Source organism: Manis javanica, chromosome X (assembly GCF_040802235.1).
Source record: "Manis javanica isolate MJ-LG chromosome X, MJ_LKY, whole genome shotgun sequence".
Classification (NCBI taxonomy): Eukaryota; Metazoa; Chordata; class Mammalia; order Pholidota; family Manidae; genus Manis; species Manis javanica.
In genome coordinates this window covers 4,524,703-4,550,878 of record NC_133174.1, presented here as the reverse complement: position 1 = coordinate 4,550,878, position 26,176 = coordinate 4,524,703, and the positions used below count along the sequence as shown (strand labels likewise).

Below are 26,176 nucleotides of genomic sequence, written 5' to 3'. Positions count from 1 at the left end.
TGTTTGGCTCAAAAGAATATAATGAGGGGATTTCAGTAATGTCATCATTCATATTTTTCCTCTCTTGTTCATCTTAGTGGGATGCCTAGGTCTTCTTTAAAGGAACCTGGACATAGTAACTCTGCTTATTGCTTTTAGCCAAGAGGGAATGTGTCCCCAAAGCAGGCTCTACGTAGAAACATTCTGTTCACTAAAAAGCTGGCCAATTTGACGTTTTTTTACATAAGTATTCCAAAAGTCCCACAGAAATGTTACTCAAAGCAGTGCTTATGTGTGGACACACTCTGTACACCCTAACTTTCTTGCCAAGTGTTAGTAACAATTGTTGCTTGTTTTCCTCAACATTCCCTTTTCATCCTGTGAATTGCGAGGCGATCCCTCCTATTCTAACCTACTTCTCTTAGCATCTTGTCAGAGTTTCCATCTGGGTCATATTGCTGAGGAATCCACATTGTGGAGACCAGCGTCCTGATTCTGAATCGGGAGGATGTGCTCTGAATGCTTTACCCCAGAGGGGTGACGATTTGTGCTTACTTGTTCATATTTCCTACTTTACCCCGTTAGTTCTCCATGGGGGTCTCTCTGCCCTCCACCCACCTCCCACCGCCCAGCAGACATTTGGCAATGCTTGGAGATATTCGGGGCTTTCACAAGTGCAGATGGAGGTGCTCCTGACCTGAGTGTGTAGAGGCCAAGGATGTAGCTAACATCCTGCAAAGCCCAGGATGGCCCCCACAACACGGACTCACCCAACCCCGAATGTCCTTCATGCTGAGGCTGAGAAGTCCCGCCATTTCCACAGGGTGAGCGAACCGCTCACATAGCCTTGGGAGGTAGGACAGTTTTCTCTGCATCCAACAAACGGTTCCCCATGGGGCTCAAGCCCTAACCTGGATCTCATTAACAGCATGCAAATGCCATGAAATACATTCTCTTAAAATAGGATTCTATTTTCAAGCCTTCCCTTTTTTGGTGGATAGAGGGCTAGCCTCGCCTCCGCTCACAACCGCAATCTACAAAAGATAGAAAGCTTTCTAATGTAGCCAAGTAAAGATGGAAATAACAGGTACCCGTGTTTACATTTATGTCCATGATGGGAAATAGGACATCATTTCAATGTAGCCACTCTTAAGAGTATTTCCAAACCCTAGCAGCAGTTTACAAAATCAGTAGACCTGGAAAATTCCAGAACACGTTCCTGAAGATGTCATCTTTGATTGTCTCACACACTCGTTCCTGAATGCACCAGGTTTTCCTTTGCCCTTTTTTATTCACTTAAAAAAATAGCATGTATGATAGATGCGCTTTGTCATCTTGCTTTTCTTCCCCAGGTAAAGATCCCCATGAGGCTAAATGCCTAGATGTAGCTAGAGATAGTCTTACTTTTTTGAAAAAGTAAAGTACAGGGAGTTTTAAAGCAATCTGCTTTCAAGAATCAGAGGGAATCTGTGTATCTGTTCATGGCCCCCAACTCGGCCACCCCCAGTACCTGACCCCACCCAAATCTTCTTGTGTAAGAAGAAAAGGTTTGTATAAAACTATTTGGTGTATTCCCAACCTTCTGGATTCAGGCAGAGCTTGAGTTCATGTTTCTTTACATTAGAATCAACAGATAAGATGGATTTCAACATAAACTAAAAAAATAAAATAGCTTCAAGATAAGGCATTCGAAAGCTGGGTGGAGAAATATGTAAAGAGGAAACAATAGTAAAAACAAAGGATAATCCCGTAGATCTGCCATACCTTAGTTAGCACAGGTTGTGGATTGGAATTAAGTCAACCAAATAGCTCAGGGGTTTTGAATGTGGGATCTGGGGGTCCACACAGTTGAAAATCCTGGTCCCGGCCTTGCCAGCACCTGAGGAAAGACCTTTGGTCACCTTTCCGATTCAGGCAGGCATGGACATTTCTGCTGTGGGACAGCTTGGTGGCACTGACTGGCCTCCATGGATGGGGGCTTGCACACGGCTCCCAGGTACGATTTTGCCTCAGAGCACTGCTCCCTGGAATACCCTTGAGTTGCACGTTGAGGTGCATTGGAAATGGGGGCCTCTTGTAGTGAAAGGGTTTCATTTCAGGATTACACAGGGGAAATGCCCCTAATGCAGTGTGAAGGCTGCAGGGTCCTCTGCCCAGTGCTGTTCTCTTCAGCCTAAATCTTAAACAGAAGCAGAGCAGAACAGCAATATAACCCAGAGTGGGAGGGCCCGATTCACTAGCACAGTGTGTGAAGTAGGCTTAGGCTTGCAGTCACCAGTCTGTTGGGATGGTACATCATTTGGCTAAATCGACTAACTTATTGGATTAGAAAGACTCCATTATGACAAGCTGCAAACAGCTATTTTTTTTTCTTTATCAGGCTAAGACCTGCACTGTTAGGAATCCACAAGTGAGTGCCAGTTCTTGGCTTGGAATGTCTAGGATTTATTCATTTCTCAAGAGGATCTTTTCATTTTCAAGAGTTCATTTTTTCTAGGTGACAAATACAGAAAAGTCTTTCTGTTGCCCTACAAAAATAATGTAATTGCTTTCTAGAATTTTCTAGACTCAGCGCTTGTGGGTTGCTAAACATGTTGCATGAAAATAATTACTCCAAAATGAATATAAATTGAAAATACTAAGTTTTTAGGGAAGATTTCCATTTTTGAGTGGCCAGTATCTTTTTCTGGAATCAGTGTAATCTGAATTAGTTGCAGTCATTTAGATCGTGATCCTCAAAGTCAGCCTGTGTGGGGGTCACCTGAGGTCCCTGTGAACCCATTTTCCGGGCTGCTATTTCAGACCTATTTCATCTCAATCTGGCGGAGAGTGGGAGCGGGCAGGATAAAAACCACACTACAAGATGATGTAAATGGAGCCACACAGTGTGTGGTTTTCTGTATGTGGCATCTCTTAGTCAGTGTAATATTTTTACGGTGTGTCTATGTGTAGCATGTCAGTTCTCCATTCTTTTTCACTGCCAAATAATATTCCATGTATGTTTTCATTTTGCTTATTCATTACTTACTGTATATTTGGGTTATTTCCACTTTTCGGCTGTTATGAATAATGCTGTTATTGACATTTGTGTACAGATTTTTTTTGTGGTGTGAATGGAAGTGGAAATATATTAGAAATGTTTTATCCTGATATTTTTGCATTAAATTCATGTCTAATTTCCAGAATTGCCTGGAATAATATTATTAAATGAAATAACAATATTAAACTAACCTCTGTGTTTGAGCCTTTGCCCCATTGCCAATATGTACGTGTCCTACACATAATACAACTCAAATCCCTGCCGTGAAGGCCAGAACAAAACAAAACCAGAGCCCGTATCTTTTCGGAACACTAAATGATAACCTTAAATCAGGTTGGGAGAAATTTGATTAGTATTTTTTAGAAAAGATAAGTAGGCTACCTACACACATCTACACAATGTCAGGTCCCATCCACGGAGTAACATTCACTTTAATACACTGTATAACCAAAGTCTGCACTTAGTATTTACAGTAATATCTCCACAGGGCTTAAGAAATCCATGGTGATTTTCCAGTGCAATAGCATGAGTCTGTGTGTGTGTGTGTGTGTCTGTATCTGGTTATGTTTACAATGACTCCTCAGAAACATAAAATATTCTTTATTGCTTTTTCCCCTCTAAAATTCCTTACTCTCTGAGCATTCCACATGTCTGCCTAGCCTCCTTACTTCCAACAGTTTTCTCATAATTTTAAAATGCTGTTCTTCTGCGTATACAGGCTGAGCTATTGAAGTAAATATCTAATCTTATGCAACATCTGTGAAGGATGGATGCCCCTGTTACAGTGAGAAAGCATTGCTGTGTCAAATGTAATTATTTTTAGAAAACCCACTTTGTTTTTGAACTACTGATTGGGGTTATAGTCACTGATTTAAGTGTATAATGGCCATCCATACCCATTGGTTTCTGGAGTAGAGATTGTAGAGATTACTTATACAAATAATTGATATTAATCATGTCCTCTGAAGCTTTTCTTTATGGAGCTCTTTAGATAGAATGAGCTCTTCATTACCCTTGAATAGCCAGTGTCTCCTAAGAGAGCAACAGGTTTCCTGTACTGAGAATTAATTTCAAAGTTCTGTGATTTTATTGCAAGCAGAAAGAAAATCCTCAAGAAATCTGGCTTCAGTATTGCCTATAGTATTTGTTGCAGGTTCTTTCTGCCGATTAAAAAGTCTCTGCAAAAGGCTGTACTTTGCATTTTTTCTCTTTACGGTGGAGGGTGAGAGGCCGGCCTGCAGGAGAGAAGGCTCGGTGTCTCACGGTGTGATCGAATTGATTCGCTGGGGCTTTCTGTGCGGTGGGCAGCGGTTTACATGTGCCCGCTTTCCGTCCGGTGGAGAAGGGGGTCTGCTCCTGTGCAGCCGGCTTTCCAGGGCCGCCTCCCTGTGCTCGCCCCTCGACCCCCTCCCTCCTGGTGGGGACCTCAGCGAAGGCAAACAGATGCCTGCTGCCAGAATGCAGGACTTACCCTGACCCTCAGCCCGCCTCACAAAGGAGGGCTCCTAGGTCCCCAGGGAAACGCACCCTGCATTTTTATCACTCCGTGAAATGCGGCGTGAAAAGCCCCCTGCCTCGGGCTGCTTAGGCACGCAAGGCTGCAGGAGGGTGTGCTGGGAGGGAAGTGGGGAGCCAGCGAGGGAGACAAGTGACAGCACAGAAAGGACGCCTTTCCCCAGCTTTGACTGGGAGGGCGTCTGTGGTGTTACTCGTTAACAAACAGCCACTGCATTTCCAAAAAAATAAAGCCGAGGGAAGCTCCTCATTTCGTGGGAATGACTCGCCTTAGGGGACAAATCGTGACTCTCCAGAAATGCCCAGGGGATCCTCTCTCTGCTCTGACATGTACTGGCCCTCCCATGCTCTGTGCAGTGAAGTCTGAGGATGCGTCACTCACATTGTACGGTTGTGACTTAATTGGGAGCACTTCCTGGTGTTTTGTATAAACACGTACAGATGCTTGTGGCATATTCAAGAAACAGAAGAAAAGCATGCCTCAGCATGACGTGCGCTAGTGACGTCAGGACTGAAGTGCTCACAGTTCGTTCTTGGTAATGTGGCTGTGTCACATCGGTGGCTCCATGATTCTGTGGACGCGAGGGGGTTAGTCACTTTTGTGAACTGGCGTGTGGACAACAACATGAATGAATCGGGAAGAAAATAAGACATCATGTGAAAAACACATGTGCTTTTTTGTCCTGCATATGCTCGGCCAGTTGGGCGGTTCCATGTGGTGGCTCTAAATTATGTTAAGCTGCCTATTCAGATTTATGGGGTTGGTGCACCTGCTCTAAAACTTCCAAAATAATTTCACATGTGAGTGAGACTATTTTTAAGCTCCCCGTGAGGGAAGAAAGCAGTGGTTAACCACAACAGATCTGCCGTAAATACCACACTTAGCTGGCATAATAGAGGGATGGCCTCATATACCTTGTTTTCTAATGTGTGAAGTCTTACTTAGGGAGTTTTTACCATTTCATAAAGCAGACCACTCCATGCTGTCTTTATGAGGTAATGAAAATATTGGTTCTATGAAACGGCACAGGATATTTGGAGAAACAGTAGCTAGACCGTTTGTGTCTGAAAAAGGAACATAAATTCCTTCAATAACAGAGTCTACACTTCGGCAGCATGCCTGCTATGCTTCCGGAAACGTATCCAGCCATTACTCCAACGACTGCTAAGATCCCAGCCTTCCTTGCCCAAAAGCTAAAATTTACCCTGAATAGCCTTGTTTGTTGTAAATATGTATATGTCTCATCCCACAGTACAGCAGACACAATACAGGACAGATCTAGGCTGCTGAAATACGCGGCTTATTTTCATGCTGCAGATGATCAGATCTGATGGGAACCCATGTTCCATCCCACTGGCTTTTGCTATCCATTCGTTTCCCAGTCATCATTGTGCTTTCTGCCTAGACACCCCTTTACTCAGAGAGCATGGCCCAACTCCACGGCAAGGCTAGTTGCCCTCATCTCTGCTTCTCTCCGTTTTTCTTCTGTAGCACTGCTCCCCCCTGCATGGTAGCAGCGTGATCAATGATGCCCTTCATCACACCTACGGCGGAAGCAGGAAGGCTGTCTTATGTGTCCATGTTTTCTCAGGGTCTCTCAGAGTGCTGGGCACGTGGATGTGGCCCAGTAAGTACGTGTGCAGGGGAAGGAGGGAACAGAGTAAAGGGAGAGTGCCACTTTGTCTTACTTTTGTTTGCTGCAGAGTACAGGGGTAGGAGGGCTATAAATGAAGCCTGGGGACGCAGTACCCATTGGAGAAGCGGTGTCTACATTCTGTGCGCTGTTGATGGCATAGGAATGCACATCTGTCACCTTCATTGCTTGTATTGGGCAGTGTCGGTAAGGAAAACAAACCACCCCAGGTACATAAACCGGAAGGAATTCAACTGAGGGGATCGGTGCTTCTCGGACGATTGGAAGGGTTGATGGGCACTATGTTCCACCTCTGGAAATGTCCACAGCAGTATGGAGCCGCGCCTCTTGCTCACCCTGAGGTGCCTCTGGAACAACTATCTCAGGGTTAAGACTCTTTCCCTGAAGAAGCCCCTCTGGGCATCCTAGCAGCTGAGAGATGAAGGCCTGCGGGCTGCAGCACAAAAATCTCAGACTTCTACTTGCAGTTGTTCTGAACAGCACAATAGTGAACAGGCAATAGCAAACATGCACAGAAACCCCAAACCTTATGCTTCGTTTCTGCCTTCAAGTGCTGCTGAGGTGCATTCATTAACCCAATTGAATGCAGACTCCTAGTGGCCAGGCCATCCAGGAGACAAAGAGTTTTTATTTCCTCTCCCACTGGAAGGAAGGGCGTGATGTTGAATGCACAGCTGTGTACCTTTAACCCCCTCAAATTGTCCTCCCCGGTGAGGCTGCCACTAGCTGCATAAGGCTCTCTGGCTCTACAAATCTACATGAATTAAACGTCATAAACATTAAATATGTACCGTCTTAGTCACACTGGCCACATTTCAGCTATGCACGACCTCCTGGGGCTGATGGCTACCATATGGGGCAGTGCACATGTGGACCATGTTCATTGTCACGTTGTGTTGGATAGCACTGCTCCGGAGGGTTGCAGCCGCCTACTTTCTCTGCGTTTTTTTGGGTCACTGGAGCAAGTGATGAATGAGCAGGTAAAAGAGCGGAGAGAGTAAAGGTAGCGTCATTCGGCGTTCAGTTTGCTGAGTTGTGACGTGCAGAACAGCAAGAGAGACTTCCTTGGTTGGGGTCTTAATTGAGTGAGGTCAGGGAGGTTATGAAGGGGAAAATGACAAAAGTCCATGTTGCCTGCAGTGTGAGGCAGGCTATTCTAGACCCCATGCAAAATCTTCTCAGAGACTGGGGTCCTCAAACCCCTTCACTCTGACCCAGGCTTCCTGAGTTGGCTGTCGCTGCTCACTTGGATCAGGTGCACAGAAGAGCTTCACTGTTTTGTCACCATGCAATTTCACCAGACACCAGAACCTCAATATCACTCTTACAGGGGGGAGAGGGAGACCAAAACTACCCAAGGGACACGGTGCCAACTTTGGGTTTCAGGCCAAGGAGGTTCTATGCAAATAGGGTTTCCCATCCATAACTGATAACATGTTCTCTACCATGGTGTGTCCTTCTCAGCTTCTGCAAAGTGATGAATATTTCGACTCCCTTGTTGGTTTTGCGCAGACCTACTGCGTCGGGCCGTGTTGAAAGCACGTGTTCAGGGATGCGCTAATGCCTTAGAGGCGCTTGCATGTTCACAAAGCTGGGGTGATGTGATCTGGCAGGGGAGACTGGAAACAGGAAAGTCCCTGGTCCTTTCAGGAGCACGCCAGGCCTTCCTTGAGCTTGACATCTGGGACAGCAAAGCTGCACAGATAAGATATTAAGCTGTCAGTGTTACAGGTTGCTTCTATCTGAAACGATTAGCGTTGACCCTTGCTGCTTTGTCTAACTCTAAGGGCTTGCTTCATTTTTACGTTCTCTTAGATCCTACTGCAGTCATTTACCTCTCACACACATTTAATTTCTCGGACATAAGAAGTGGACACTGTATATCTCCCTATGCCGTCCCTTCCGTATTGCTGATAAGAACAGTCTCATTAGCCCACGGCACATACATAAGACTAGGCCCGAAGGTAGCTCTGTGAGATGTAGCGTAGGGGCAGAGAGCAAAACCTAAGTCCTCCTGGGATATAGGCAACATTTCGTATGGCCGGTAGCACAGGGACACCAAGCCACCCAGCCTGGGAATACAATTGACACGGTTCCTCAGCACTACCAATGACATGATTTCTGAGGAATGTGTGTTGTTAAGAAAATGCATAGAAAAAATATATCCAGAGATACGTATCAGCACCAGTTGTGCCTAAGCTCTTAAATGTAGCATGAAGTGAGGGGAATCCTGGTCTCCCTTCGGCTTGGAGCGTGTCAAGGAGTTCTTTAACCTGGGGCTCAGAGGTGTCAGAAGCCCGCGGTGCAGGTTAAATGCTGGCATTCACTCGGGAGATGGGGCTGCTCTTTAAGCCTACAGATTGCTATGGCCAGCCTGGATGTGCAAGATCTGGTCAAACAAAAGCTTGAGATTCTGGGTTCCCAGCATGGTCCTCCTCGATGCAGCCCCTACAGTCCGATGGATGGCCACAGTAGGTCTCTTGAGTTGTTTTGATTACCTTGAAGCCAGTGTTGGAGAAAGATGAGTGGTTGATTGGATCGTCTGCCAAAGGACATAGATGCCTAAGTCAAACGATAATAAAAAAGTGCTGGTGGTGGTGGTGCCAGAGGTGTGTGTATTTACATTTTCTGGGTTTGAAATGGCACACAGACATAGTATTTTCAGGCCATTGTTGAGTCTGTGAGCACTCTGATTCAGTGTAATGTTTTATTTCCCCAGAGCAAAGGCTGTGTTACCATCAAGTCCCGGGATGGGGCTCAGGTGCTGCTTGGCCGCACTTCCCTCTGAGAGTCAGTCCTTGCGTGGCTTTAAGAAAATGTTCGTGTTAAGGTGGTAAACTTCCTCTTTTCAGGAAAGGGCACATACCCCTCCTTTACTTCCCTGCCTTGGCCACACACAAACATCCGTTTTCCCTCCCTGGATGGGGGAAAAAATGTGGGTTCTCCTGATTTCAGAATATGATGTATGAATTTAGGCAGGAGGAGCCCACACTGCAGAAAGCTAATCATTATTCAGGGCATGTCATGGCGGGGTGGCCACTGCAAAACGAGTAGCTTACACTCATTTCCTATTTTCATAGTGAGGAGCATTCTGCTTTGATGTTGTAAGAAGGGTGTATTGAGTACAAAGGAGGGAGGGACATTTTCAGAGGCGAATTGGACCACAGGGTTGGCTGAACTCGTTTCCTGTGTTTGATAATGAGAAGCCAAGACAGAGTCAGGATGATTGAGGTCATGACACAACCACGGTGGAATTACCTGAGACTTCCAGGATGGCTGGCATTGCTCGGTCCCCCCCGGACTGTCGTTAAGCCCCTGTTCATGGAACCTGTGAGAACCACCTTTACAAAACCTGAAAGACTCCTGTTGAGCAGTTTGGGGGGATGGCCAGCCACCAGTCGGAGTGGGGTTGATTTCAGAGTGAAGCACTAGGTTCTAAGTCTCCATTTCTTCCTGCCAGCCCCTTGGCAACCGCTTCATTATTTTTTATATCATCTTTTGCCCATAGATATATGTCAACAATAACATTTTTTAATGATTCCTAGTGAGGAGATTTTTGATTTGAGGTCTGAAGTGCTTAATTTTAAGATTATGTATTTATTTTGAATTCCTAATGATTTACAAAAAGTCAGAAATGTTACGAGAATAATTCAGAGAACTTTCACGTACCTTTCATCTAAATCAGGGTAGAGCACGCTTTCTGTTAAAGACAAGACAAGTATCCTTTGGCTTTTTGGCACATAAACACTGTCACAGCTACTCAGTTCCACTGTTGTCACACAAAAGGAACCTCAGAGATTCCATGTATGGATGGGCGTGGCTGTGTTCCTACAGGTTTTATTTACAAAAGCAGATAGTGCGCCAAATCTGGTTTCTAGATTTACCAATCGTTAGCTTTTGTCTGTGTGTGCCATGTCTGCTTCCTCGCATTTCTGTACACATATCTAGAAAAAAATGATACATATGCACGTACAATTGTTATTTTATCCCAACCATTTTGCAGTGAGTCACAGTCTTCCTAAGTCTTCCCGGCTAAGTGATTCAGCATGCATCCCGTACACAACTACCTGAGAGTTATCGAAGGCAGGGGAATTTACTTTGACGTCATAATACCTTTTCATACACAGTCTACGTTTCATTTCACCGGCTGTGCACATGATGTCCTAGCGTTGCTTCACTGGATGCAGGACCTGGTCTGTCATCATGCTTTGCACGTGATTGTCCCTTTGTCTTCCGTCCCCGTCAGTCCAGAAGCATTCCTGAGCCTTTCTTCGTCCTTCCTGACATGTGTTAACACGAGGGGTTTTTGCAGCCTTGTAGAAGGTGTCTCATGCTGGATTTGTTTGGTATTTCCTCACAGTTCAGTTTAGGTTCTATCTTTGGGGCGGGAACCTGCCTGGGTGATGCTGCTGTGTTATTCCCAGTGCAGCATCAGGGGCACACGATGTGAGTTTTCCCGTGCTGGGAGGTGTGACCTTTCTCACAAATGAAGATGCCACCTGCCAGTTCTCCACCTAAAGGTGCCCCTTCCTTGGTAGTTACTGTCGCTTTACCTTGAAAATAACCATGCGGATGTTAACTTGAAACTTCCCTGGTCTGCTGATGTGCCGTAACGGAAGACCAGGGGGACCGTCTGGGTACTCAGAAAGCATGCTTAGCCTTCCAGGCAGCAGAATTCCATGACATACCCATCTCACGGTACCTTAGCGACACCCGTGCTGGTAGTTTAGGTGAGAAAGAATTGCAATGAGTGTACCGTTTCCAATAAGAACTACCTTGATTCATTTCTCTTTTCCATTTTCGTGTTGTTTGTTACTAAACACTGTCCCTGAAACTGGGGTCTTGATGTCAGCCTTCCCTTCAGGGTGAAAACCGGTTGTGATAAAATGAGGCTCTGATTTGTAGATAAGCATCGTGGTGGGTGGGTAATTATCCTTCGGATGTTTCAGAGAGAGTTGATTTGTGATACCAAGTGTCTAAGGGACAACATCATTGTTCTGGGTTGGCATGCTGTGGTTTAGGGCTCTGATGGCTGTTCAGCTGTACTTGTATGGGATGTCTGCCAAAAGGTTTCATTATTTTGGCAAGGCGCGGTTCACCTTTCAACACACAGGATTGCAACAATTTCTATACCAATAGAGCTGGAGGGAGTCCATGAATACTTCTAAAGGCAGTAGGGTGCACATATTTCAGGAAATACATTGGAAAAAAACCTCTACTTCCATCTAAAAATCAGATCTATGGTTTCCCAGAGAAACTTGCCTGCCATTAATTCAGAAAACAGAAGTGAAATGGACTTTGGAAACTTTCCTAGATGGCATTATGACATGCTATAAATATATGCCTGTGTGAAATGAAAAGTCAGATTTCTTTTGTGGAATCCAGCGCTTATTTGTTACATTCAGGCAAGAATCCAGACAAAAATGTACACCTTTATTTAACCTTTCCTATTCAGCAATAAATAGTTTTGTAAAAGCAGAGCATATGTCCCAGAAAATGCATGGTGCCCTAGCCTTAGACATTCAGTTCTCATTCTATCTTCTGGCCACACACAAGAACCGTAGCTGTTGGCATTTTGGCAGAATTTTCAACACTTTTCAAGCAATTATTGGAACATGCTTAAGAGACTGGGATTAAAATAAAATTTTTTTTCTTCTTCAATTAAGAGAAAAACACATTAGATGTCAGGGAAACACGAAAGAACTAACATTCTACACATTGGTCCTCTGGAAATGGACGGGAACACGGTTCACCGAGCACCTACTATGTGTACGTACTTTAAAAGGTTGCCAATATAATACTTCAAAGGATTCCTCTTGGGCAGATAGTATTCCACTCTTTTATGTATCAGAAAACTATGGTTCATGATAAAACTTGAGTAGGGAGAACATATTTAGCAAGTGGAAGAAGAGGGACTGTCCTCTAGGCCGGTATGACGGCAAGGATCCATGTTCTTCCTCTCCCCTCAGCTAGATCGTCTGTTTCTGAGCCCCTCCCCTGTGTTACCCAACACTCAGGCCCATGCAAGCTCCAACATCAGAACTGCACCTACAGGGACATACTGAGGCTCATCGCCATTTTCTCACTGTCTTGGAAAACCAAGTGGGTCAGCTGTGCTGCTCATGAGCACTACCGTGTCTCTCTTCATCCAAATCCTTACGTCCTCTACGCCAGACAGTGAGATTGAATGGCCTGAGTGCAGTCACGGGTGCAGCCCTGGACCTCAGCCCTGCTGCCCAGGCATTGCCTCTATGCACATGTTTTAGTTCTCAAATCTGGCAGGTGGACGGTGGGGACCAATGGCATCAAAGATTCCTTGCTCTGTGGAGTTCTGTGGTACTGCGCTGGCACCCCGGCCACTTTCCCTGGGACTTTGGTCCATCGATGATTTCCTGTTTCCCCCCTCTCCTCCATGGGACCCCCTCCACTTGATCCTTTCTTTCTGCCTCCCGGCATGTTCCACGTCTCATGTGCATGTCTCTTCATGCATAAACCCAAAACAGAGGCAGGGAGAACATTTTGCTGACCTGGGAGATCTCACTGTTGAAGTCCTGCTGCTCATTGTGCACCTCCCCAAATCCTTCACCCCACCGTCTTCATATTTTATGTGTGCTTCACTTGAACAACATGGATTTGAATTGCATGTGTGATTTTTTTTTCTTCAATACACTGGGAATTTCTTTCGGAGATTTGTAACAATTTGGAAAAAAAAAAACCATTTTCTCTAGCTTACTTTATGGTAAGAATACAGTATAAATACAGAGAACATACAAAATATGTATACATGGTTCTCTGACTAGTTTATGTTGTCTGTAAGGATTCCAGTCAACAGTAGGCTATTAATAGTTAGGTTTTTGGGGGAGTCAGAGGTTATATGTGGATTTTAACTGTGGGGGGTCACTGCCCTAAACTCTGCATTGTTCAAGGGTCTCTTTCTGCCGAACTTCCTTTTGACGTATATCCTGGACTTTGGCTTATAAATGAACGTGCCTTTTTTACCTTTCTAAACTAAAGAACTTGAAGGCAGGTTTTGTGGGCAGTTCATAGATTTAGCAGATCCATGGCTTGGTGGGTGGTAATAAATTCACCAGATGTTTATGAAAGGAATGAATGAATGTATGGATGATGATGTAGAGGGGAAGAAAAGAGGAACTTGCAAATGCTCATCATTTGCTTTATCCTTTCTCCAGAGCTCCATATCCACAATTGCCGATAGCTCACTGGCCATCTTTCCTGTACAGTCACTGGACAACTTCTTTCAGAGCAAACCAGCAGGCATGTCTGTGAACTTGCACCTCACGTTTCTCTCGCATTTGCATTCCTTTTCCTTTCTCCTAGCATCCTCTGTCATCCAGAGGGTGTACTGACTCTGGAAATGGTAAAGGGAAGCTTTGGAAGACATTGTAAAAACTTTTACTCTAACTGCATTTGCTGAAATCTCCCACCTTTCTAATCCATCTATTCCAACACTCAAGTCATCTCAGCACAAATCAGGGCAAAGAATTCTCCGTTCTTTGAGTATCAGGGTCTCCTCATGGAATTCCAAGGGCCATCTTTCTAGCCCTGTATTTTCCTACATCTTCTACCCCCTTTGGCTATGAAATGTCATGCTGCTCCCTTGCCCTGCCACATTTTGCGACCTACTAGAATATATTTATGGGCAAGTCCTACCCATCCCAAGGTAGGTCATCCCAAGGTCATGAGTGCTCCAATCTGTGAAATCCTCTCCAATAATTCCATATGGAAATACATTATCACCTCTTTAGTTTCTTATGGCACGTTTTTCTGCCACTTACCTTATGCTTCATTGCGTTAGACTGACTGACATGCTTTTCGTCCCATGGAGACCATATACTACCTCAAGGGAGAATGAATCATTGTCACACTTTTCTCAACCTCGGTGACTGGAAGTACTTTGCACACAGGAAATATTTATCCATATTTGTTGATGTACCACGTGGTAGTTTCAACAGGTTGAGATTGTGTGGAAGGGCTGGTTGCTTTGTTTTAACATGGGTTCTATTTATTTAGTGTAATATAATTACAGCTTCTATTTCCTAGAGTAGTGAGCAAATGTAAAATTTCAACTGTATAGGAGCCTTCTTTGCTTCAGAATTTGTTGTGATTGCTATGTAGGTAATGTAATTTCCTTTGCTGTACTTTTATGGAAGTGTTTAGTCAAATGTAAGGTCTGAAATTTTGTGCTAAACTGTCCAGATGTTACCAGATATTACCAAGTCGATATCAGTAATTTCTCTCTTGGTCAGTACTTCAGCTCATAAGAATTGGATCCCTTTGTGATATGAAATAGTCTTAGGGCTTGTGATTTCATAAATTCCTTGGAATTCCTAGCACCTAGGCCATTCTGAACTGAAACCTCTTTGGGATCATCATAATTTAGTAATCGCATAGATTCGCAAAGCACTTTCCAGTTTCCAAATCCCTTCCATATATGTTATCTCACTAAGCCATTGTAGCATGTGGAGATAACAATAGGTCAGCGCTTTACAATGGAAATAAGGTCTCTTCGAGTGTGCCAGTACATGGGTCCACATTCTAATTCCTGCTGTCTCAACCATAGTCAATTGCTTTCTTTCCTCAGCTTCCTCAAACTGTAGTTTCCTGACTGATCTCTCTCTAAAATGTGAGAATAAAAGTACCTAACTTTACACACCTCCTAAGATGTGTTGTTAGGAGGGTCCATTGGACAAATAATTTTTAAAGGGACCCATAAATCTGTAAAGGGTCTGGAACTCTTTCAGTAGCATTTTAATAAGTTACTATGGGTGATTGTATGCTTTCTATATTTGAATTAGCAAATTAAGGCTAAATAGCCTAGGTGATCTTCTCAGTTGTACATTAATCACGAGGCAGAGACGGGGCACAGACCAAGGCTTTCCACGCCTCCGTGCTGAGCCAGGTGCGCTACCGCGGTGCCCAAGGGTTGTTAAGCATCTAACCTGTTCTCTCATTTGCAGGCTCAGTCCCATATGCCCTGTGAAAGATTATCAAAGGCTTAGTAGACATAGTCCCTTCCTAAGAGGAGTTTATAGTCAATTGGAGATAGTGTGACTTCAGTACCATTTATAGATCCCACAAATTAGTCAAAAATAAAATGGGAGAATTCTTGGGGGAAACTATTATAAATGTTACATGTTTACAGAGAGGGAAAGTCAGTGTATAGTGTGTGAGAACAGCAGTCACAAATAGATAGATGCTTTGAAGCTGCTATTGATTTGACTGGAAAACAGAATAGTTTCTCTTTAAGGAAGAAATAGAGCAACAAGGGGAAGTAGAAGGGATCTTGTGTGTGGGGAACAGAAGAGACCAGCTTCACTGAATGAAACTGATTTGAGGTTGAAGAAGGTGGATAGGCAGGATTTACTGGTTGACCAGATATTTTGAGTGTAAAACCATATACTTTGGGCTGAACCTGATAATTATTGACTAATCTTATCAGAGGACTCACATAATCAAAACCCTGTTTTTAGAAGGCTAAATAGGGCCAAAACAATTGTTATGTGATTAGAGGAGACAGTTCTGAGTTAGCCTTAACTCTTTATCCTGGGGAAGGTGTTTCTCAGGATCAACTGTTATTATGGCTAATCCATTGCTTTTCTGTTGTATTTTGTTAAAAAATTCTCAACCTCAGTACTGTTCACATTTAGAGGCAGATAATTTTTTTTTATCACTTGGGGAGGCATCCTGTGTACTCGTAGGATGTTGAAGTAGCCTTTCTGGCCTCTACCTACTGAAGCCAGTACCTCTTCCGTCAGTTGTAACAAACAGAATCGTCTGCAGACACTGTCAGATGTCCCCTGGGAGGGAAAAAATCACTTCCATTTCAGAGCCACTTTCTAGGAGCAATAAAAATTATTTACCTAGTTGGGAATGAAGATTAGTTCAACCGTTGTGGAAAGCGGTATGGAGGTTCCTTAGAATGCTCAAAGTAGAAATACCATTTGACCCAGGAATTCCACTTCTAGGAATTTACCCCAAGAATGCAGCACTCCAGTTTGAAAAAGACAGATGCACCCCTATGTTTATCACTGCACTGTTTACAATAGCCAAGATATGGAAGCAACCTAAATGTCCATCAGTAGATGAATGGATAAAGAAGATGTGGTACATATACACAATGGAATATTACTCAGCCCTAAGGAAAAAACAGATCCTACCATTTGCAACAACATGGATGGAGCTAGAGGGTATTATGCTCAGGGAAATAAGCCAGGTGGAGAAAGACAAGTACCAAATGAGTTCACTCATCTGTGGAGTATAAGAACAAAAGAAAACTGAAGGAAGAAAACAGCAGCAGAAGCACAGAACCCAAGATTGGACTAATAGTTACCAAAGGGAAAGGGACTGGGGAGGACGGGTGGGAAGGGAGGGATAAGGGTGGGAAAAAAAGAAAGGGGGCCTTACGATTAGCAGGTATAGTGGGGGGGGCACAGGGAGGGCTGCGCAACACAGAGAAGACAAGTAGTGATTTTACAGCATCTTACTATGTTGATGGACAGTGACTGTGAATGGGGATGTTGGGGGGACTTGGTGAAGGGGGGAGCCTAGTAAACATTATGTTCTTCATGTAACTGTAGATTAATGATACTAAAATAAAAAGAAAGAAATGATTTACCTAGTATATTGCGCTGTAAGTAAATTGCAATAAAAAGACCCGGACAGTGTTGTGCAATGTATTGACAAGTTGGAAAGGTTTACATGAAATCCGTACATAGCACTGCTGTGTCTGGTGGGAGTAACCAGGCAGTCATGGACCGGAACTAGAAGGCAGCGAAGAGCAGTTGTTCTCTGGACGCTGGCGGCGCCCCTGCCTGCTTACCATTCTTGCATCGCTTCTGCTGTTCGTCGTTTACTCTCCCTCGACTCATTCAGTATTTCCTTGGTCCGTGGAAATATTTGAGTGTGCCAACCCTAGGTCCTGGTTACAAAAACATTTGAACTTACCAGTGAATTTATTCAACACGTGCTCATTGGACTGCTACTCTATGCTGAGAATATTGAGGTCAATGTCAGTCTCAGCGTTTATGCATCGTACGTTGTAGTAGAGCATTACGCGAACACGTTTATATTACTGTGCATTTTGAAATATAAGTTTAACACAGATGTATCATTGAAGCAAGTGATATTGCAAATACCTCTTTCCAGATTAAGTGAAAAATAATTGGTATCTACACTCCAAAGGATAATCAATGTCATTAGTTCCATCAATCTTTTTTTTGTAAGTTTCTCTGAACTTTGAAGTTTTCTTCATTATGTTTGGAGCAGTAGCCTAGGTGGAGATTATTTCAAACAGTTCATCCCCTTAAAATTGGAAAGCCTGAAGCAGAGACTAAAATATGAGCGTATCAATTGTCTGCTTGTAACTGATAACTCATATTCCCTTTTCCTACGAAAGTGTGATTTGGGGGTACCCTCTTTTGGCAAACTTTTTAAAAGCATGCTTGGAGAAACAGGACCTGTTTCTTCTTGTTTGAAGTATGAGATAAATGGCTTTAATATTTTTTTCTGCTTGGCTTTTGTTGAAATCACTTTGCCTGGCAAAGAGCACTATAAAGAAATAGAGCTTTGGCAAATTTATCCTACAGAGAGTTTTTCAAACGTCAACTCTAGCCTTTTCTTGTCAGGCAGTTTTCACAGAGGATTATTAAAAGAAAATGTTGACTGCCAGTAATTACATTTTGAGATGTATCTTCAGACACTGCTGATTACTAGTTATTGGAAATGAGGCAAACATTCAATTAAAAAAGAACTTGAGATGAACTGCATATGCGGAGGATGGACTTGGCAGACAGATTCTGGATTCACAAGAAGACAAGTGTTATGTATGGCTTCTGTTAGCATCTCAGAAGCATGCCCGTTTTTGTAACTGATACTTGTTTTGTGTAAGGTGTTTGTCCCACAGTCTGTCAGGAATGGGTCTATCTAGAATTGTAGAGCTCTCAGAGGACTGGGACTGTTTGGTACACTGCTGTCTGTGGATGTAAAAAAGCAACTGTATACATATGCAGTAGCATGTTTTTATGATTTGCATGTTCAGCAGTGACAGAAAGCAAGAATTGCATAATTATTTTGAGGTACTGTTATTAGCCCATTGGCATCAAGCAGTTTTTATATGGTATAAATGTTTGTTCCTGGATGAAATGACAAAGACTTAACTCGTAAGTAGCTGAACGTGTGTCCATGAAAAATCCTCAGATACCTTGGGGGTGGGGGGGTCTTGCGATGTTGCAGGACACTTGTCCAACGGACAGCATCTCCAGGTTCATGGCAGAGTGCCATTCAGTTCTAATGGTCTTGAGAAGGAATTGGGTCTCTGCATTCTTATTTAACGACCACTAAACTTTTTGGCTTGGAGCCAGTGTCTTAAACCAGGAGAGCGCTGAGGATCAGGCATTAGATACAACATTAGGAAACAAAACTGACTCGTTAAGGAAGTCATGAAGTACATGAGGCTGACGAGTTTATAAACTAGTTCATTGCTATGAGAAAAATGTTACTCTTTTAGAGTTCTTGTATTCCTGAAAAACAGCATTTGTTTTCGAACATGCTCGGGCGAAGGGAAGGAGAGGTGAGCACTAGTAAGCCTGGCACAGACTCACAGAGGTCTTGGGACAGTGTCAGTGAAGAGCTCTCTAGTTTTTTTAATTAAAATGTCTCAAAGTGAATCGTTCATATGCAAAATTGGAGACTATAAAATCTAAAAAATGCTTGTAAGAAATAGGTTGGTTCTTAATGAAACACACATGAAAACGAGAGAGATACTACAAACTCTTTGTTTCCCTGAAATTCTATAGCAGTTCTTTTCTTCCTGAGCTTTACTGAGATGTAGTCGACGTGTATGTCATTGTGTAGGTGTGAGGTGTACCGTGTGATGAGTTTGTACATGTGTGGATGGCAATACGTTTCCCAGAAGAAGGCAGTTCTGTTTAAAGTTTAGTAAGCATCAGAATCTCCAGGGCAACTGGTTAAAAGAGACTCCTGGGCCTGGATCCCAGGCATTCTGACGGTAGGTCTAGGGGCAGCCATGGGCCTGCATTTCTGATAGAGCCCAAGGGGGTGTCCATACCAGCAGTCAGTCACCGATTGCCATCTGAGTAGCATGGCTGTAAGGGACTGACTGCTGATACACGGGCAGTGGTCTGTTTTCAGACGTATTTTTCAGTTGAAAAACTTCACAATGGATAACTGAAAATTAAGTTTCACCATAGAGTCACCATAGAGTCATGAAGCTCTGTTTCAGAACAGGAGGTTGCTAGAAAGCAGAGTGAAAAATAATACTGGTGTTTATAATGAATTCCACATTGTACGTGTCTGAAAGGTAACTAGGCATTTTTATCCTAATTGGAAAATTTATCAGTAATGAAATAAAATTCATATGGGCCAACTTATTATGAGCTGTGGGAGCCAGGGTTGTACCTATATTTAGATGACTGTCATTGGACTATACATGACTATTCATTTTCACTGATTAAAAGTTGCCTTAAAATATAGTTTGGAGAATCAAATCTCCATTAACATGAATGTAACATTTTAATTTCAACCGTGAGGCCTGGCTATTCTCTCTTATTTATTGCTATATGTTACACATGTATATTATGTATAATACTCTATTTGATATATTGTAATTCTATATATAGTACTATATAAATTAATCTATATACTATATATGTATATATACTTTGTTTAATCAACGATATTAGTATTATTGTTACTGAACAATGCTGCTTCGCTATTATGTTTGATTTACTAAAATATATGTGGTGATAATTACACACACCCACACATATATGTGTTCAAATTCTGTTCTGATGCTATCATGTCAGAATGTAATGTTCAGGTTTATTCAATGTATTTAAAAGAGCAATTAAACCGCATGGGTGTTAATGCTGCCAGTTGCACTGAGCTAACAATAATGTGTATCTGTACACACACACAGGTGTGCATGTGTATATGCATAAAGGAGATAATACAAAATATAACCCAATGTTGCCAATTTAAGAGAATTAAAATTTAGAGCATATAAAATCTAATATTCTCATAATAAATAGATTGTAGCCAAATATTGCCAATTTGAAAGCAAGTTAATATTAAAGTCTATGAGAAAAAAATGTCATCCATCACAAGAACCTTTCAAAGGTGTTTCTTCCTAACAAATATGGCCCACCCTAGCAGGCTGCCTGGTGGCGAGTATCCCTGCTTCTCCACATGTCCAGCTTCCCATTTCAGTTGGGTTCAGTCCCTCTCTGCAACGATTCTCTTCTTAGGCCCACGTTATTCTCAGGTAACCTGACCCACAGGTGAGCTGACCGCCTAACCCAGTGAGGACCGCGGCCTTTCCAGTGAGTAGCGGCCCCGCGTCCTTCTCCTGCGAGCCTGCTTCCTACCTGGGTGTGCCTACTAATTCTCACCGTTCCTCTCTCCCAGTGCCTGGAGCCCTGCAAGGAATCCTGGAGGCTGCGGGAGCACCAGTGCCAGCACTTCTGTGAGGTAAGACGGCGCCGGGGCTCAGCCACGGGCCCTCCGCACACGGCCTCCCCCCCGGCAGCGCCCAGCGGGGTCCTTGCAAACAAGCACCAGACCCCTCTGCAGCCCGGGGGCTTCAGTTTACTAAGGGACGTGTGTGTGTACGTGTGTGTGTGGAAAAATTCTTGAGTCTAATGAAAAACTAGCCACCTACTGCTTCTCTTACTGGTGATTCAGACAGAAAACAAAACGTATTACCGATGCTTGGACAGCTAGAAGCTTTAAAGGTACCGGCTGTTGGCATCTGGGCACCGTGCCTCCTGGCTCTTGGATGGGTGATTCTCAGCATGATGCTGGGATTTTCACCTCATCGTTCACCTTTGTGCTCTGCCTGTGCGGGGCAGAAGGCTTTCCCACTTTAACTGTGCAGGAAGCATCGTCCTCGCCGCACGCTTTAGATGATAAAGAGCATTATTGTCCTGCTGATCCCTGTCTGAAGTCAGCCGTCATGCTGGAAACGGGCACAGAGGGTTTGCCTGGACGGTCTCCTCTGGCGCAAACCGGGGATCTGTGTGCCGGCCCTGCCTGGGGTCTGCAAACTGTCGCCAGGAGGCCGAAGGGCCAGGCTGGCTGCATGGGGGCCTCTTGGCGTAAGAAGAATTGGAAGGTCCCCAATCAGAGGAGCTCCGCTGGGCGTGGTTGGGGTGGCCCAGAACACACGTCCTGTTGCTTTGGAGCGATGGTGTCGTGGGGCCTCAGTGGAGCTGCGGGCTGATGGCAACTCTCCGTGGTACTGCAGACACACATAGCCTGCACAGGTGTTGGCCACTTGCAGGAGTGGACCTTCTCACCTGGCTGTCATGGCAGGGGGCACACGAATTCCGTTCAAGAATATCACTGTGGAATCGGGGTAGCTGCATGAAACACCTCCAGTAAGGACACCATTTGACCCTCCCAGTAAGCCTGGAGACAAGCCAGGCTCACAGTAAGTCCACAGGGTCGGGAGGACCTGGAAGTCAGAGCTCATGTGGGTAAATGGCTTTTCCCACAGCCAACACTGCAGGGAAAAAGACCCCTGACTCCCACCTCTCTCTCTGTCAAAGGCTGCTGTGGCTGGACTTCTCTAGGACAGTTACACGTGAATGTTAGTGTTACAGTGTGACTTTAGAAAAGTGCTAATATCGATTTAGAAAAGGGGCATGGAAATGTTTCTCAGTTAGGAGTGTGATCAATTCCTAATCTCTTTTATTCCATTCTGAAAGTTCTTACCCAGCATTTGGTGACTGGCTGGAATATTGGTGATCTGCAAACTCCTAAGGAATGATGTCTGTTGTCAGAAGCACTTCAGGCCTGGTGATTACCATGCATGAAGTCTTTGGAAGCATTTTGTAATTGTGAGGGTTAACATGCCTTGAATAATATGTAGGACTGGCAGATATGCAAAGTCATTTGGCTAACTGCTCTGCTACGGCCACTTGTGGCTAAGCTAATGATTTAGCCTTAAGTCAACTAGAAGAGCCTTCATATGTCTTTTTGTGCCAGGCCTTTTCTAGATGTTGGGGATGACAGAGCAGAGTATAAATTGTGGTTTCTGCCCTCCTTTGTGGAGCTGACATATCCATTCTGGCTTTTTGCAGGGATCCAATCCAAACTTTTCAAAAAACATATGCTTACCTGGCATGAAATATAAGGTATTGTTCATTATCTATTGCTGCATAAGAAAGCAGTCCACCCTTAGTGGCTTAAAACAACACCCGCTGATTGTCTCATGCTTTGTGTGGGTCAGGGGTGTGCACACGGCTGACCTGCCTCGTTCTCTGCTTTAGGGTCTCACAAGGCAGCGATCAAGCTGTTGGCTGGGGTGCATTCTCATCTGGGGGCTTGACTGGGGGAAGAATCTGCTTCTAAGCTCCTTCCAGTTGTTGCCAGCATCTGTTTCCTTGCAGTTGTGGGCCCAAGGTCCTGTTTTCTCCATGGCTGTTGCCTGGAGGCCTGTCTCAGCTCCAGGAAGTTCCTTGCAGTTCCTGGACATGTGGCCCCTTTACAGGCAGGTCACACGTGGCTCTAAGTCATCAAGGGCAGCAGGAGAATCTTGGTCTACAGTCTGCTGAGCCTGAGTCTTAAATAGCTAATAATCTCAGGAGGGACATCCCTTCACCTTTGCTACATTCTGTTGGTTAGAAGCAAGTAACAAGTAACCCAGGGGGAGGCGATGACACCAGGGCAGGCCCTGCCTCCCTGGGGCTCACTCTAGGGTGTGCCTACTACAGAAAACAAATGAAAGAAGGCAGCCAGGCCCTTGAGACTTCGAGCAGAGTGGTCACCAGAAATAAAAAACACACTGATGAGTCAAGGCCTGGTCTTCCACATTCTGTAAGGTACAGTCCTACTTGTACATTGTACTGTGTTCTGTACACAAACCTTGCGTCCATATGAACTAAAATGTGCTGCTCGACAATCTTAAGGAACAAGATTATGCCATGCTGTCGGCTTGATAAGCACACTATCCCTTAAAATCTGTGCCTCTGGGTGAATATTGTTAGGTCTGGTGGCTGAGAGGTTAGATGTAATTCAAGGTCATTTGAAATCTCTCTCCCTGGTAATTGCAAATGTGATGGCAGCCTTCTGTCATTGGCATTCTCCCTGAAGGAACTCTGAGGTCCTCTGAACCACATCTGGTTTATTAAAATGGGACTCTGTGTACCAGTCGTGATCTGCTCTGGCAGGAAAGGTTAATTGACACTTGAAAGGTGGGAGAAACAGAGGCTGGTGAACGTGGGGAACTTTGTGGAGAGACCTCAACCCAGTGGTCAAATAGCTCAAGTCTTGATGTTCAATTTCAGTTCCTCTGACTGTTTTTATGTCTGTGTTTTTTGTTTCTATCCTATTGTGCAGGAAATGTCTGACTATTATGTTGAAATAGACTGAATCCTGAAAAATTGATACCTGTTCACCGTTTGTAAGGTTTGTCACTCACTGGGACTGACGCAGTACAGGCCTGGGCCTGTGCATCCTCTCACTTATCATATTGACCCTCCCAGTAAACCTGTCACTAAGAATGGGCACAAAGTCCATACTGTCATGACCTTAAGTTCCCCCTTTGTAGAAGGGGGGACCCTGAGGGACTCTAGATTTCATTCTTCTACAACAGAAACAGCTCAGATGGTCAGATGGTGTGTGACACAGTGTGTTAATTTGCAAGATAGTTTGAGCTTTACGTGTCTTCTAAGTAAAGTTTTATTGGAACGCAGCCACCCCAGTTCGTTTGCATATTCGCTGCTTTTGTATTACAACGGCCGACGTCAGTAGTTGTAATGGATCACATATCCATGAAGCTGAAACTGTTTTGCAGAAAAAGTTTTCCAACTCCTACTCTAAGAATGACAGTCATAAATATATCACAAAACCCACCTCACCATTTAGACTGTTGCTACTTCTTAATCTGCATGACCAGCACCCATTTCTGTACTGAAAGCACTATTCTTTGCAATCTCAGTCATAAAATAATTCGCTCACAGAATTTGACGGCAAGTCGGATGTGCGGAATGGGGAGTAAGGAATGCATGACGATGCAGGTTTGTCAGGGACGGCCAGGGAAGGGAGTTGGGATGACACGGATGTGACACTGGGGTGGGGAAGGTGTGACAGGCACAGAGTCTCTGGGGAAAGAAAGGAAGAAGGATAGGTGAGAAGTCCACCGTAGAGCCTGCTGCGTTTGAGATGTGACGTGAGCGCCCACATGGGATGGGTCTGGCCTTGAGGCGAGACACCTAGGCTGAAAATACAAGCATCCTCAGTGACAGATGGTCTCGAAGGCCATGTATCCGAGATTCACCCAGTACCCATGGATAAGTTGTGGAAGGAGAAGGGCTGCGTGGTTATGCACCCTGGCTCACACCTGTGTAAGGAAGGATTCCCAGAAGCCACAGAGCAGCGAGTGGACTCAGAGAGGCCGGGGAGGTGGGAGGAAGCACAGGTGATGGGAAAGGCTTTGCGAGAAGGAAGCGGTGCAGTTGCACCTGTAAGAATGTTCGCTGTCAAGGTGGATCGCTGATGCTGAGACGGAGAGCCGTCGTCAGCCTTACTGAGATGTGCCCTAGGAGCAAGTCCACCCCTCTGTATCATAGGACAAGAGCCTTTATGAGAAGATAGGGCCCCGACAGGTGCATTGGGCGTGTCAGGGTGGGATCGGTGCATGTTTTCCCTGACTGTGTCTGTCTTCCTGGTGTCCTTGGGTAGTTGGCTGAGACTGCAGGTGGGAGAAGACAGTTTGAGTGTGCAGTGACTGGTCACCACACATTTCCCCAAAATGTTTTTATTACTATAAATAAAAAGCTTTTACCTTTACAAATGAAACCTTACCTTTTATATTTTCATGATACATGAAAGTGGTGTTTACCTGTCTGGGCTGTGATCCTTGGACAGTGGTGTGAACTACAGATTTTGTCCAAATTTTCTTTCTGACTTAGGGGTACGAGGAGTGGTGGAATCAAAACATTTCAGGGATGTTTATGAGTTTCTATAGTTGCTATGAGATTTAGCTGTCATCTTAAAAGAAATTATCTTTATTATGACAAATTTTACAGTCCTGGAAAATGAGAGCATGAAGAATCCCAAACGACCTTTTAGGGTTGTTCAGTAATTTATTGGCTACGTGGAACATGTTCTCTGTGGAATGTACATCTTATCTTTTGCTTTTCTTTTTAAAATAGGGATGTTCAATTTTCATTGATTTCTTTTTTTTACATGACACTTGGGAGTGTGTATGAGAATTGAGAATTATATGATACTCCGTTGGAGGGGAATCGATGAGTTTCGAAAGCTTACCAGAAGCTGAGCCTGGAGATGATTCCAAATGATTTAAAGACTTATCTTGTCTGAAAAGAGGGACTAGACAAGTAGACACCTGAGGCGGGGATAGCATGGAGATGACCAAAACATCAAATTTAAGTGAAAAATAAAAGATGCATGTAAGGCACTTACCCGAGTGTGAACCTAGGACGCATCAAACAGATATTAGCCGTTTTTATTATGAGGGAGAAAGGCAGGGTCTCTCAGCACTCCTGAATTCTGTGATGGGTCTGTAAGCCACGAAGTGAAAAGAGCCCCCTGAATACGGGTTAGGAGGCAGCTGGGAGTGCACGTCTGAGGGTGCCTTGGGAAATAGTAGTCAATCCAAACAACTCCGGGCTGCAGACTAAAAGGTCAGGGAGGACACAGAGGCTAGATGCAGCGGCTCTTTCTTTAAATTCAGGGGCCTCCTCTGAGACTGCCTTTGTGGGAGCATTAGACACAAGTTGCTGTGGTCAGGTGCTTTCGTTTTGAGGGAGCGCTTCAGGCGTGCTTTGACTCGGGAAGACTTCACTACATTTACGTGCCGGGGGAAATGACTCATGGTAAGGAAGGTGAGGTTGGAGATACCTTGGGGGAAAAGCCAAGATTGCTGGGATAAGAAACTGGGGATGAGCCCAGCCTTGTGCAGAGGTGGAGAGACTCATGCTTC

The 26,176-nt window shown here is 44.3% G+C and overlaps 1 protein-coding gene across 2 annotated transcripts in view; it reads left to right on the top strand.

Annotated features, from left to right (window-relative positions):
* The window catches only part of ANOS1 (anosmin 1), a 154,390-nt gene that overhangs the window by 74,832 nt on the left and 53,382 nt on the right, over positions 1–26,176 (top strand). Inside the window, exon 3 of one of the 2 annotated variants that reach the window (XM_037013427.2) lies at positions 20,635–20,697. The exons of the other annotated variant lie outside the window; for it this stretch is intronic. Within the exon in view, the coding sequence (XP_036869322.2) occupies positions 20,635–20,697 (63 nt within the window). The remainder of the gene's footprint in view (positions 1–20,634; positions 20,698–26,176) is intronic. 2 annotated transcript variants of the gene reach the window in all.